At 61.6% G+C, this 12,803-nt stretch overlaps 1 protein-coding gene across 8 annotated transcripts in view; it reads left to right on the forward strand.

Annotated features, from left to right (window-relative positions):
• Positions 1-2,760, forward strand: part of PAK4 (p21 (RAC1) activated kinase 4) — a 107,412-nt gene extending 104,652 nt beyond the window's left edge. For all 8 annotated transcript variants that reach the window (XM_075016373.1, XM_075016377.1, XM_075016372.1 and 5 more), the window contains 2 exons: positions 538-672; positions 2,286-2,760. In XM_075016373.1, the coding sequence (XP_074872474.1) occupies positions 538-672; positions 2,286-2,441 (291 nt within the window). In that variant the 3' untranslated portion in view covers positions 2,442-2,760. The remainder of the gene's footprint in view (positions 1-537; positions 673-2,285) is intronic.
• Positions 2,761-12,803: the final 10,043 nt, after the last annotated feature.

Genomic DNA, 12,803 nt, shown 5'->3' on the forward strand with positions numbered 1-12,803 from the left:
TAGTTAGATCCCGGCTGTCTGGCCTGGAGGAGTGGGGTGTAATCGCTTGCGGTAGGATCCTGCAGTGGCTCATGCCCTCTGATGAGGGAACTGACCTTTCTGATTCCAACAGGACACGCTGCACTGCCCAGGCAGCCTGGCACTGAACCAGGGCTCCCTCTAATTCTTTCCATCCCGGGCCAGAATAAATTTTATGTACACCCAAGCATGTGTGGGTGTGCACCACTAATGTACTGTGGGTGCTCTGCTAATCCGCTGGGTGGCACCTGACTCTCTCCTGGGCAGCTGCCCAAGCACTCAGCTTGCAGGGAACGCTGGTGTTAAACCCATGGAGGCAGCATTGCCTAGTGGCTGGGCTGGGGTCTTTTTCTGGATTGGGCCAGCCTGTGTGTTTACGCTCTAAGCTCTGGGGGCGGCGACTGTCACACTGTGTTCTGCAGTGTCCAGCGCAATGGGGTGGGTTTGGGGGACCCAGAAGCCCTCCCCGCCCCTTTGGTCAGTTCATCGCAGTCGCTCACCTCTCACCTCTCTTTGCAGGTGGATATTTGGTCCCTCGGCGTGATGGTGATTGAAATGGTGGATGGGGAGCCCCCTTATTTTAATGAGCCCCCCTTAAAGGCAATGAAGATGATCCGGGACAACCTGCCCCCCAAACTGAAAAATGTGCACAAGGTAACAAACCTGCTGGTCATCTGCTCCTACCCAGGTGGGAGACCTGCCAATGCATTCAGCTTCCACGGCGTGTGCACCTGGTTCTCCCTCACCTAGACTCCCTGGATGGCTCAGGACTGGGCCTCCTGGGGTGGCCAGTCAAACAGCTCGAGCCTCCTTAGAGAGCCAGCCAAACTGTGAACCAGGTTCCTTTTGGCCTGTGTAACTTGCTGGGGAGGGGAATTCCATACCCAATGGCCCTGAGGGCATTGTGGTTTCGCTGTGATGCTCTCAAGTCCAGGAATGAGAGAATTGCAGGTCCAGTCACTTGACTCCCTTGTTCATATGTGCCACGGGTGGGTTTGCCGAGAGAGGAAGGGAGGCAGTGGAGCTGAGTGGCGAGAGCACAAGAGGGGAATGTGGAATTAGTAAGGTAATTCCCAGCTCCGCCACCGAGCTGCTGAATGACCCTGGGCAAGTCCCTTCCCTTCCAGTTAAAGGTTCATTCACCTGTTGCTGCAGCCTGGGTGTGGACCTGTGGACATGGAGAAAAACCGTTTCTTCATTGCAAGCAGATATATAACTGGCGTTGAGTTCCACATATACTTAATTTACATGCACGTACATGGGCATTTGCACGCCTGGTGTTGGTTCTCCCACGTGTGTGTGGGTGAGCCATTGCTGCTCTGTGCTTGTTTCCCCTCCTGCTCCTTGTGTGTTGCGAGCTCTCCGAAGCAGGGCCTCCCTGCGTGCACACAAGGAAGCAGTTAGGACCTGATCTCTTATTTAGTGCCTTCCCTGGGCCACGCCCACAACCTGGGACTGAGCTCACCTGGCCAACGCAGCCCAAACTTTTTTGGAGTGCTGAACTGTGCGGCCTCTGCTTTCTCAGGGTGACGGGGGGCCTTTGCCCTGAGCAAAGAGTTAACGGCAAAGGCTGGTGTTCCAGGCTTGCTGTGGCCAGGAGGCCTGCGGCAGAGAGCTTCCAATGCCCGGTCTCCCTTCTCCCCTGTGCTCTGGCTTCCTCCGAGAGCCTCAGGGGCCACACAGGGTGCAGGGAGGGCCAGTGTAGAGAACCCGAGAGAGAGGAGTTAGCACAGGGCGCTCTGGGTGTGGGGGCTCACCAGGGTATTGGGGGGGGGGTGTCACATGCACTCAGGTTTGGTGTCTGGGGATCCAGTTAATGTTCCCACTAATCTGTGCGTGGAATATTTTTTCTATGCACCGAGGCACGTGTTGATGTGCACCTCCCATAGAGACACAGGCTGCCAGCTGTGGGAGTTCAGCCATGCAGCACTGGATTCCCTCCTGGGTGGCTGCACAAGCACCTGGCTTACAGGGAGTGCTGGCTGTGGGGGTGGGGAGAGCTCTGCTGATCGGTGACGACGTCGTTGCCAGACGCCCTGTCCCACGTCCAGTCAGAGGCTGGATGATTTGGCACTTAGGGCCTGGAGAGCAGTAGGGCGAGCTCGCTGCTTTTCCTCTGTGCACGGGGAATGGAGGCTCGGCGAGGCCAGGCCACGCTTCCTTCCCTTCCTTTTCCTCCCTGCCTGCTGCTCCTCCAGTTCCCAGCTCCCCCAAGGCACTCCTCTTCTCAGCCCCTAACTCATGGCTGCTGCTTTCCCCCTCGGCAGGTTTCTCCTTCCCTCAAAGGCTTCCTGGACCGCTTGCTGGTACGAGACCCAGCGCAGCGAGCCACTGCCAACGAACTCTTGAAACACCCCTTCCTGGCCAAGGCCGGGCCTCCTTCCAGCATCGTGCCTCTCATGCGGCAGAACCGGATGAGATGAGAGCCGGCCGCCGCACCAAGAGCGCCACACACCTCGTCTGACCGCTCCCCCAGCGGCCACGGCCTCGCCTCGTCCTCCATTCTCCAGGGAGCGCCTGCCAGTCCCGTCGGCCGCCGCAGCGGGGCCGCCAGCTCCGAGCAGCCCGATCCTCAGCGGGCACCTCCCGCTCCTGGGCCCTCCGGGTTTCCACCAGCATCCCCTTCGGGGCTGGGCCGGCAGTTCCCTTAACTGGATTTACGACTGTGCCACTACTGTCGTGACGGCCGCAGGAGCTCTCCTGCCCGTCGCACTGTGCTGTGAGCGGGGCTGGGGGGAGGGGGGCCAGGGGAGGGTTTTTATGACTTAAAATTTTTGATCAAAACTGTAGTTTTTACACGCGTGCGCGCGGCAGGGCAGGGAGCACCGGCCGCTCAGCGATTCCACAGCAGCACTCCTGCCTGCCTCTAGAGCCGGCTTTGCCCGTTCGGCTGCTGGCTCGGCCTTCCCCGGCGTCAGGCCAGGAGCTCTCCGGCTGGGCGGTAGCGGCTCTGTTCAGTGCTGTGGCGGCAGCGTGCAGCTGGGCTGGGAACGCTGGCGTCCGATGCTGGGATGTTCGCGACCTGCTCGCTTGCCCCGGGTGAGCCATGGCCCAGCTGTCGGACAGCCCTTCGTGCTTGTGCCCTGTCCCTCCCAGGAGAGGATCTGCCGGCTCTGGGCTGCCCCACGGGGGCAGGTTCTTTCCCACGCTCTTTCCCTGCTGGGGCCTGGTTGCATGTGCATTAGGGGAGCAATGAGGCTACCCTCCCCTGCCTGTTTCACCAGTTCCTTTGCAGCCTGGCTCCCGTGGGGCTCTAAAACCCAGCGTGTCTCCCCCCCCAGCAATGCAACAGAAAGACGGGGTATCCCAGCGTGCGTTGTCCCTCCATGATGTGCACCCTTGCCTGGTGGGAGCAAGGAGGAGGTTATGGTGGGGCCTCACCCAGAGTTCTGGGGCTGGGCTGAGCTGTGATCTCCACTGGCAGCATGGAAAGGGGATGACACCCCTGTCCAAGGCCGCCAGCTGCGGTGCTGCGCCAGCTCTGCTGCCACAGGGGGCTCAGCGTGGGCCCCGTGCAGGGCAGTTTCGCTCTGCCAGGGCTGCCCCAGGCCCAGGGCTGCACGGCCTGAGTCTGGGGACGGGCACAGAAGCCATGGCAGAGCCATTGCCCTGGCAAGCCCCTCTGCCTGCTGCTGGGGGAGGGTGCATGGAGTGTCTGTCTTGGCTGTTGTAGAAACTTCAGTTCCAGCAGCTGCTTGGCTGCGGCTTTCCTGCAGCTGGCGGTGCTCTTTGCTTGGCCTGCCCATGGGACTGTCCTCCAGCGAGCTGCACTGCCCCATGCGGCTCCTTGCCACAGCAGGAAGGCCGGGGAGCCGCCCTGGGAGGAACAGCTGGAAGGGGTGGGGAGCTGTGGCTCTGAACTCCAGTGGGACCTCCAGGGACCCCCAGAGTGGCTGGTCGCAGGGACCTCCTCTGGAGCATGGGGTGTATGTCACAGAGGGGCTGTGCTGCAACCATGTCCAGTTTCCAGCCAATGGGAGCTGTGAGATTGTGCTGGGGCCTGAGGAAACCTGTGCAGTCTGTCCTCTCCTCCACTCCTGAGGCTCACGTGGCCCTCAGCGTCTGCCTGAGGGTCCTGCTGGGCTGTGGCCTGGAGGAGGACCGGCTGTGGATCACCGGCTGTATTGTGCCTGTCCTGGTGTATGTAGTTACCCTCCACCTGCCTCCACCTCCAGCCTCGTGTGGCAAAGCTCTCGGCCCTCTGCCCACACGTGTACAGTGTGGGGGGGTCCTGTTTGCAACAGCCCTGTGGGCCCCATCTTCAGAGGCCCTCCTGCATATTCTGCCCCTGGCTGGCTGCCTGCTGCTCCCTGGGCTGTAACAGGGCAGCCCCCGTCTCCTTGCGGCTCTCAGCCAACTTACAGTGGGTACCATGCAGTCCTGGGCTGTGCCATGCAACCGGCCCTGCTGCTCCTCCCCTCCAGGCTCTGGCTGGACCTAAACCACCCGCAGGTGAGGCTGGTGCATGGGCTGCTCTGACCTCCTCCCCCTCCCCTGCTCCCTCCCAGCAGTAACCTGTGTGCCTGGGCAAGGGGGATTTCAGAGCCGTTACATGGGCCTTCTGTCTCTCCCTTTCTCTGACATTCACTCCCCCCAGTTGCGGAGCCAGTGCGGAACCCCAGCCTCCCCCCAAGCATCTGGGGGCACATGGGCTGCAGCAGGGCCTTGGCAGCTGCCAGCTGGCACCAGAAGGGCTGGGGAAGTGCTGCATCTTGCCTGGGGCAGGGAGGTGGGTCTGCAGCAGAAATGTGGGGGCAGAAGAGGCAGGTCACAGGGCCTGGCCGTGGGCCTTCCCCCAGTTGCTGAGACAGACCCCACTGTGCTCCCTCCATGGAGGCTGCACCGAGCAGACAGTTCCCTGCCCCACAAGCTGCCGCTCTGCACCATGGAAGTTTAGCCCAGGCCTGGTTCAGGATCCTGGGGCTGCCCTGAACAGCGGGGTCCTGCCGTGGGCAGTGGTGCGCTCCAAGGGCCACAAGGACTGCAGGGAGGTGCTGTCCTGCTGGGCCCCCTGTTGGTCCTGATTTACCCCACCCAGCTGCTGTAGATCCCTGCAGCCCCCGCTTGGCTGCAGCTGTGACTGCTCTGCTCGCTGCTTCTCCAGGTGGGCCTTACCCCTAGCCCTGGGCTGTTTGCCTGCATGCAGAATTGCTCCCCCTTTCCTGAATCAGCCCCTTCCGTCCCGCGTGGCCTGCTGCTGTGGGGGGAAACCCACCTGTTGGACAGCAGGCCTAGTATGGCTTCCCCATGCTCGTCATCACATGCTGACAGCGGGCCGGGCCTGTGGCAGCAGCGCAGTGCGGGCTGAGGCTCTGCACCCCCCCCCCCCAACCCCGAAAAATCATCCTCAACGCCTCTCCAGGGCTCCTGTCTTGGGACAGCCGGCGGGAGGGGCGTAGCAATGCCCTGGGGAGCTCTGTCTAGAAACAACTACTGATCTGGTTTCTTTTATGGTTTTTTTTTTTGAAAGAAGCTATTTATATTGGCCTTTTGTAACACTACAGTATTCCGGCCGGGGGAGGGAGAAGGGCTGTGACACGAGACACCCCCTGTGTGGAGTGAACCACAGGCTGATTGATTTGTATAAAAGCAGAATCAGAGCTGGTGCTGGGAGTCTGGGGTTATTGGGCTCCGGCGGGGGTGGGGGTGCGGGTGGCCCAGCCAGGCAAACTGTTGCCCAGTTGGAGTCAGTGCGACGGTGTCGGGTTCAGGTTTTTGGAGGCAAACGAGGGGCAGGCCTGGGGGGTTGTGGGGCAGCGGGCAGCTGGCTTTGCCGCGGCTGGGCTCATGGAAACCCTCCCTCTGGTGGAGGTGCTGCCCCAGGTCTATACCTTACCCTCCTTCCTTCAGCTCTTCCACTGGAGTGGCACAAGGTGCTCCAGACTGGAAGTTCGTCTGCTTAAACATCAGGCCCTGCTGGGCCCGTGCCCCGACCAACGCCGGAGAGAACTCCCGCTCGGCTCTGGGCAGCCTTGAATCCTGGGGTGGGCCTGGAGCCCCTGAACCTCTGCCATGGTGATTGAGTGAACATGGGAGCGTCCCTGGAGGAGAGCGCCCTGGAAGCAAGCCTGGAAGCCTCCAGCCTCTGACCTGCAGGCGGGGTCTGTTCCTGTCCTGGGCGGTGTCAGTAACTGCCCTATGGGGTGTATCTCTGGTATCCGCCAGGGCTTAATGGGAGCCTATAGAGCTGCTGAGCCCGTCCTGCCTTAACCAGCCCTGCAGAGAGGAGGGGGGGTGTATGGATGGGCCACTTCCTTCCCAGGAAGGGGATCCTGCTCCTTCCCCGGGCAGCCTGCCTGTCGCGAGAGGGTCAGGCTCCTTGGACAATACACAGGGGTGTAGGAGGGGATCACAGACCAACTGCCCCCTGTTGCCCTGTCACAGAGAAAGGACCAGTCACCTTCAGAGCCACCCTGGGCCGCAGCGAAGGCAGGAAGCTGCAGATTTCCCAGCCCACCTCCAAGGAGGGGAGGGGGTGTCTGTGTCTGCGGCAGGCGCCCGGAGCTGAGAAAAGCCCGGAGGGGGTCAGTGTGTCTGCTTGTGGGGGGTGGTGCCTGCTGTTGTTGGGCACCAGTGGAGATCACCCACCCCAGGGAGTTAGTGGCTGGGTAGCTCCACCCTGCTGGACCAGGCGCCAGCGGAGCCTTGGAGCTGATGCCCAGGGTGGAGGCCAAGGCCTGATTGATGTGTTCAGTGTGGAGCAGTCCAGCGATGGCTGGGAGCCAGTGGGGCTCACGGGCTGATTCCCTGGTCCGTTCGCTCCCTCTGGGACACATGGGCTGACAACTGGCAGAAGACAGGCCCCTGGGCTGGATGGACCTTTGCCCTGCCCCAATCTGGCCACTCTTAGAGCTCAGCTCCTGTGGGCTGGGCAGTGCTGGGGGTCTGCCCGGTACCTCGCACGAGCCCGGCTGCAGCCTGGTTCCTGGACAGCAGCATCAGCCGTTGTAACCCCCTGCCCAGCCCCCCCACCCCCACCTCGGAGGACAGTTCCCCCACTCTGAGATTTTCTGCTCCCAGCACCGCTGCAGCCGACCTGCAGCTGGAGAGCATGGACGGTGCTGGGCAATGGAGTGGGTGCTGCCATCTGCCCTGCGGCCTGCTCCAGTGGAGGGGAGGGCCAGGACCTAGGCTATGGAAGACCCCCGCACCCTGCCCGGCCTGCTGAGTGTTATGTTGTGGGGGCCAGGACAGCTCAAGTCCTGGGAGCTGGGGCTGTGCAGCTGCAGAGGGCTGGCTGGGCTGTATCAGCCAAGGCCATCACCCCTGAGTGCTGCAGCTGGGCCATGGCCCCTTTCTCAGCATACGCTGCTTTTCCTGGCATGCACCAGCTTGCTGGGCGGGGGCTGGAAGGACAGTATCTGCCCTGGAGCTCCCTGCTGCTGTGAGCTCCCCAGCCAGAGCAGGCCTAGGGCAGACAGGCCAGCTCAGGCGGGGAGAGGGCAGTGGATCCTGTGCATTCTGGCTTGTGCAACCGCTCGGGCTCTCTGCATGTGTTTGGTTTTTTTTGCAGTGGTTGGGGTGCTGGGACCTTCCATGCTGGACAGGAACTGAGCTCGACCGGGGGCAGGGATCTCAGTGGGCTGCTGTAAGCACTAAGCCAGGCCCCCACCCCCTTCCCGGGGGGATACGACCCAAGAGTTCTCCCCCCCCCCCCCTTCTAACCACTAGATCCCAAACTCTCCCTGGGGCCAGAGTCCAAGAGTCCCAGGTCTCAGCCCCTCACTTCCCGTACCACCCCTCCTCCAGGGATTAGGACCCCCCCACAGTCCTGGCTCCCAGTGTGCTGCTATAACCACTAGACTGTACTCCCTCCCCTCCCCTCCCCTCCCCTCCCCCGCTTCACTAGCCACTAGCCCCCCAACCACCAAATCCTGCACCCTCCCTTCTTTCCACTCGTCCAAAACCTGAGTCCTAATGCCCAGCCCCCTCTGCTCCCCTCTCTAGACTCCCATCTCTCGGGGGGAGGGGGTGGAACAGATGCCCCCCCCCCCAACTCCGGGCTCTGAGGCTGCTGCTGTAGCCCCTAGGTTAGCAGGGTCCCACTGGCTGGGGGTGACAGCCATATGCCCGTGGGCGGGCTGGCAGTGCCGCTTGGCCTCCCCCGTGCCCCACAAGGAGGCAATACATATGGGGGCACAGGCCTGTCTCCCCCTACCAAGCCCACACGGGAGCGGGTCCTTGTCTGGGCTCATCCTGGGAACCCGGTGCGCACAAGAACAAGGAGGGGCCCAGCCCGCTTGCCAGGGGCCTTCCCCATCAAGTCCATTGATGGAAGGGGTGAGGGAGGCCGGGGATCACCACGTACCCCATGGAGCAGGGCGCCTGCCGGGTGGGCTGGGATGGGGGAGCGGCGCCCAGGTTCAGCGCTGGTTCCTGCCAGGTCCTGGAAAGGCCCGTGGCCGTGGGGACCATCTCAGGCGCCCGGTGCTGTGGGGACAGAACCACGGGGGAAGGCGGCACGGGGTGGGTCCTGGAAGCCTGAATGAGTCCACCAGGTGCCCTGCTCCAGGCCGGGGGATGCGCGGCGGATCCGTCCCTGGAGGCTCAGGTCCGGAAACCCGGCACCCCTGTCGACGCCTCGGAGGCAGAACCAACGTGTCCTCCCCATCCGTGGGACACCCCTGAAGAGCGACCGGCCCCCGGAGTGGAGAGTCGGTGGAGTTCAGGGGTTCTGACACCCGGTGAGCCCGTAGGTTGCAGCAGGAGGTTGACCAGCTGGCCTGAGAGTGAACCGGCCGCAAGGTAAACCCAGCAGAGCCTCTCATCCAGGGTTTGCCTGGCATTCCCAGCCAGGCAGAGGGATTTTCACCCCACCCAGCTGGAGCTGACCTGATGCCCGGCCTGGACTTAAAATATTTTCACCCTGTCCCGCCTGGTTTGACCTGGTGCCTGTGGCCGACCTGGTGCCCCCGGTTGTACTTGGAGAAATTTTAATCCCCACCCCACCAGGGGTTACCTGGCACCTGCCAGCAGCAGGGTCAGTTCCCTGGGGCGAGGGTTAGGGTTTGGGTTAAGGGTGCCGAGAGGCTGAGGTTCCCCAGGGACTGGGCGAGGGTTCTGCAGGGCTGGGGTTTAGGGCTGAGGTTCCCCAGGGACTGGGCGAGGGTTCTGCAGGGCTGGGGTTTAGGGCTGAGGTTCCCCAGGGACTGGGCGAGGGTTCTGCAGGGCTGGGGTTTAGGGCTGAGGTTCCCCAGGGACTGGGCGAGGGTTCTGCAGGGCTGGGGTTTAGGGCTGAGGTTCCCCAGGGACTGGGCGAGGGTTCTGCAGGGCTGGGGTTTAGGGCTCAAGTGAGGCCTCCCCTGCTGTGTCTCAGGACCTGGAATAACCCGGTTCGCTCCCACAAGGCAGGGACCGCTAAGGAGCCTCCCCCAGGAGGAAGCTGCCCTGCTCTGCATCTCCTGGGGCCCACAGTGACGCCCCCTCCCCACTGGATCTCCAGGGTCCATGATTAGGTCCAGGAGCTGGCGTTGTGGCGGGTCTTGTCCACTGCACGCCAGCTGGGTGCTGGCCTGCTGTCTCCGAAAGCAGCGTGAGAACCTTGGCGGGGGTGTTGGGGCAAGAGCAATGTGAGGGTCACAGGGCCCCCTTTTCTCTCGCCACCTGCACACTCCCTGCCCCTTGTCCTGCCCTCCTGCACCACCCACCTCGGTGCCCAACATGCCCTTCCTATGCGAGGGGCACAGGAGAGAGAAACCCCCCATCCCTTTGCCCGAAGGACACATGTCCACCAGCCCGGTGCGGTCCTGGCACTTGGCTCAGAGGGTGCAGGGGAGGGGGTTCTGGGCAGAGCAGGAGGAAGGCAGATGTGCCTTGGCCTTTAAGTCCCTCCGTGGCAAGGGAGGCTGGGTAGCCCCTCTCCATCCTGCTCTAACCACTATGCAACGCTCTTTCCCCTCCAGGTGGGCGGATACTACCCTAGAGTCCAGGCTCCCACACTTCCTCCGGTCCCTTTATTAGACCCCACTCCCCTCCCAGGGCCAGAACAGAATTCTGGAGTCCTGGCTCTCAGATTCCTGCTCCAACCACTACACACCCCCACCCCTCCCTAGGGGGATCAAACCCAGGAGTCCTGGCTTGTAACCTCCCTCCACTAGCCCCCTCCTGGAGCCTGAATAAAACCCAGGAGAGTCCTAGCAGCAGAGCCAGCTCAAATCACTGCGCTAGGCTCCCTCCCACCTTCTTTCTGGTTGGATTTTCCTGTCTTTTTTCTTTGCTTTCATTCATTGCTGTTGAGGCACGAGACTTCCCTGTGTTAAGGCGGCTAACATTCAGCTTTATTGAATTCAGTAAGGCAACAGATGAGCCAAACTGGACACTAGTAAAACCAGGTCCAGCAAGGCTGCTTGATGTAGCTAACTCTGGTATTTTATACCCTTACCCAAACAAAGCCCAGTGTCAGAGGCAATTTAAATCACTTTTCTCAAAGAGAAACCGTTAGCAAAGAGAAACAGGTATCGGGGAGCTGGAGCCGTGACTCCAAACAGTTCGTTAACTCATTCCATAGAGCTCATCCTCCCTGCCATTCCCAGACAGGTCAAGGGAAGGACAGGCGCTTGTGGGCGTGCAGAAGTAAGGGATGTGAAATGGCTTTTTGTACAAGATGGTTTCCACATTGGGCTTTTCTGTTTTCTTCCTGATCACATTTTCTTTTCTGCCTTTTTCCAGAGCCAGAACTTTCCTCCTTTGCCTTCACTTTCTTAGCCCCTAAGCAGCCAGGTTTTTCCAAAATCACTCGCTCTGACATTTTAACGTCGCAGGAAGCGATTTCTGAAACGGCCGCCCAGCCCCCAGGAGCATTCGAAACGAAGTGTTCCCACTAGCGAGCCCAACTCGAAATACGAGCGCTGAGGAGATGCTGCCCTGGGGGCCGATTAAGGTGTAATTACCTCTGTGTCGCACACACTTGGCCTGTTTCGAAATGGAAAGGGGGTCGAAGAAAGTTGTTCCTTGGGTGCAGGTTCTAGTTTGGAGTTAAATGTCCTTATTCCAGAACGAGAAGCTTTGCAGTGGGGACAGGAAGGGCTTTTTAAGGGGGAAAAACCCCCAAACCCCCCACTGTAGACAAGCTCTGAGCTGATGGTTCTTCCTGCCTCTCTCTCTCGTTTCCTCCTCGTTTGATCAGACTTTTCTTTACTTTCTTCTTTCTTTCTGACACCCCCTTCCCCCCCCCGCCTCCTTGTCATCACAGCCCGTCTCCCCCCGCAGGCCAGCCCTGGGACCCTGGCCCTGGAGCCGGGGAAGGCTGGTGACAGGGCAGCAGGGGCCCGTCTACCTGTGGCAGCCTCAGCCCAGGATGGTGGGACCCTTCCGCTGTGAAAGGCTCAGAGCTGCGGGTGCCTGTGCTCAGCAAGCCGGGCCAGGGCCACTAGGGCCACATTAACGGCAGCGGCTGGGTCAGGGCCTGAACTGCAGGGGGAGGGGGCAGCACCCCCCCCCCGTGTGTGCAGCACCGAGCACAGTAGAACCCCGAGCTGTGTGGGAGGGGAGTGGGGCCTAGTGGTTAGTCCAGACTCCGGTGTACAGCCAGTGCCCGTGGCCTGATCTCCATCAAGTTCTGGGCAGCGCCCGGCACAGCAGGGCCCTGATCCCGGCGGGCTCTGGGCAGCGCCTGGCACAGGCCCAGTGATGTAGCTGAGGACATACGTCCCTCCTCCTTCACGCCGAGCATCGTCTCCACCACTTGGCACGTTGTCAGACCCCCTCCCCCCTGCAGATCACTGCCCCCCAGCCTCCCCCCATGCCGAGCTGGCATTTCCATGGCCTACTTTCCACAGCAGGTTGTGGCTCCCCCGGGCCCCTCCCAACCCTCTCCCCCCTGCCTGACTTCCATAATAGCAGCATCTCAGCAAGGCCTGGCCCCCGGGCTGCACCGGGCTGTTAATAACCAGAGGGCCCAGCCCTGGCACTGGGGCACTGGCTGCTCCCTGCCTGGCCTGGGATTAACCCTTTCCTTCCCCGCCTCAGCCAATCGGTCAGTGCTTCGGCCCCTTTTTGGTTCCTTCCTTGATCGAATCCTTGGGGCTCCCGTTCCCCCCACCCCAGAGGGCTCTGCCTCCTGGGCAGGAAGGAACAACCCAGCCCCCCACCCCCTCAGGACCCCTGCGAAGAAGAGGGGAAACTGAGGCACGGGGCAGGAGAAGAGTCTGGGAACAGCAGGGGTAGAACCCAGGAGTCCTTGTTCCCAGCTCCAACCAGTGGACCTATCTGAGCCTGGGCTGGAGGCGCCCTCCTGGCCAGCAAGTCACTCAGCCTGTAGTCGTATAACAAGGGACATGCACGTTTCCCCAGCTCTGCCCAGGCCCAGGCAACCAGCAGGGCAGGGCTGTGGGGCACTGGCAGAGCCGGGGGAAGGGGGGAGCAGGGGGTTGGGTAGCCAGGGGCTGCAGGGATTCACAGGAGAGATGCGCAGCTGGGGACACAGCAGCCCTGCAAAGCGGCCTGCTCCCCACCTAGACCCAGAGGGGCCCCACAACGCAACCTACACAGGGCTGTAGGGAGCAAAGCCCAGTTTCTCCCGTTGTCTTGGGGTTCCCATGGGTGGGGAGGCCAGATCCTGGGACCTTCAATGATCTGCCCTTTTGCTCCTTATTGACCTCCTGAGAGGTAGCAGCCAGGACTGGGCCCCCCTCCCCATTACAAAAGGCTCTGCACAAGCTCCAGCTGTTGGCTGGGTTCTCCCCTCAGCTCTGGGAGGGCAGTGGGGGCTAGTGGTTAGAGCAGGGAGTCAGCGCGACACAGCCCGGGGAAGGGATCCCTCTAGAAACAGCTGCCAGGCCCCACCC

The sequence above is a fragment of the Carettochelys insculpta genome, chromosome 22 (assembly GCF_033958435.1).
Source record: "Carettochelys insculpta isolate YL-2023 chromosome 22, ASM3395843v1, whole genome shotgun sequence".
NCBI lineage: Eukaryota > Metazoa > Chordata > Testudines > Carettochelyidae > Carettochelys > Carettochelys insculpta.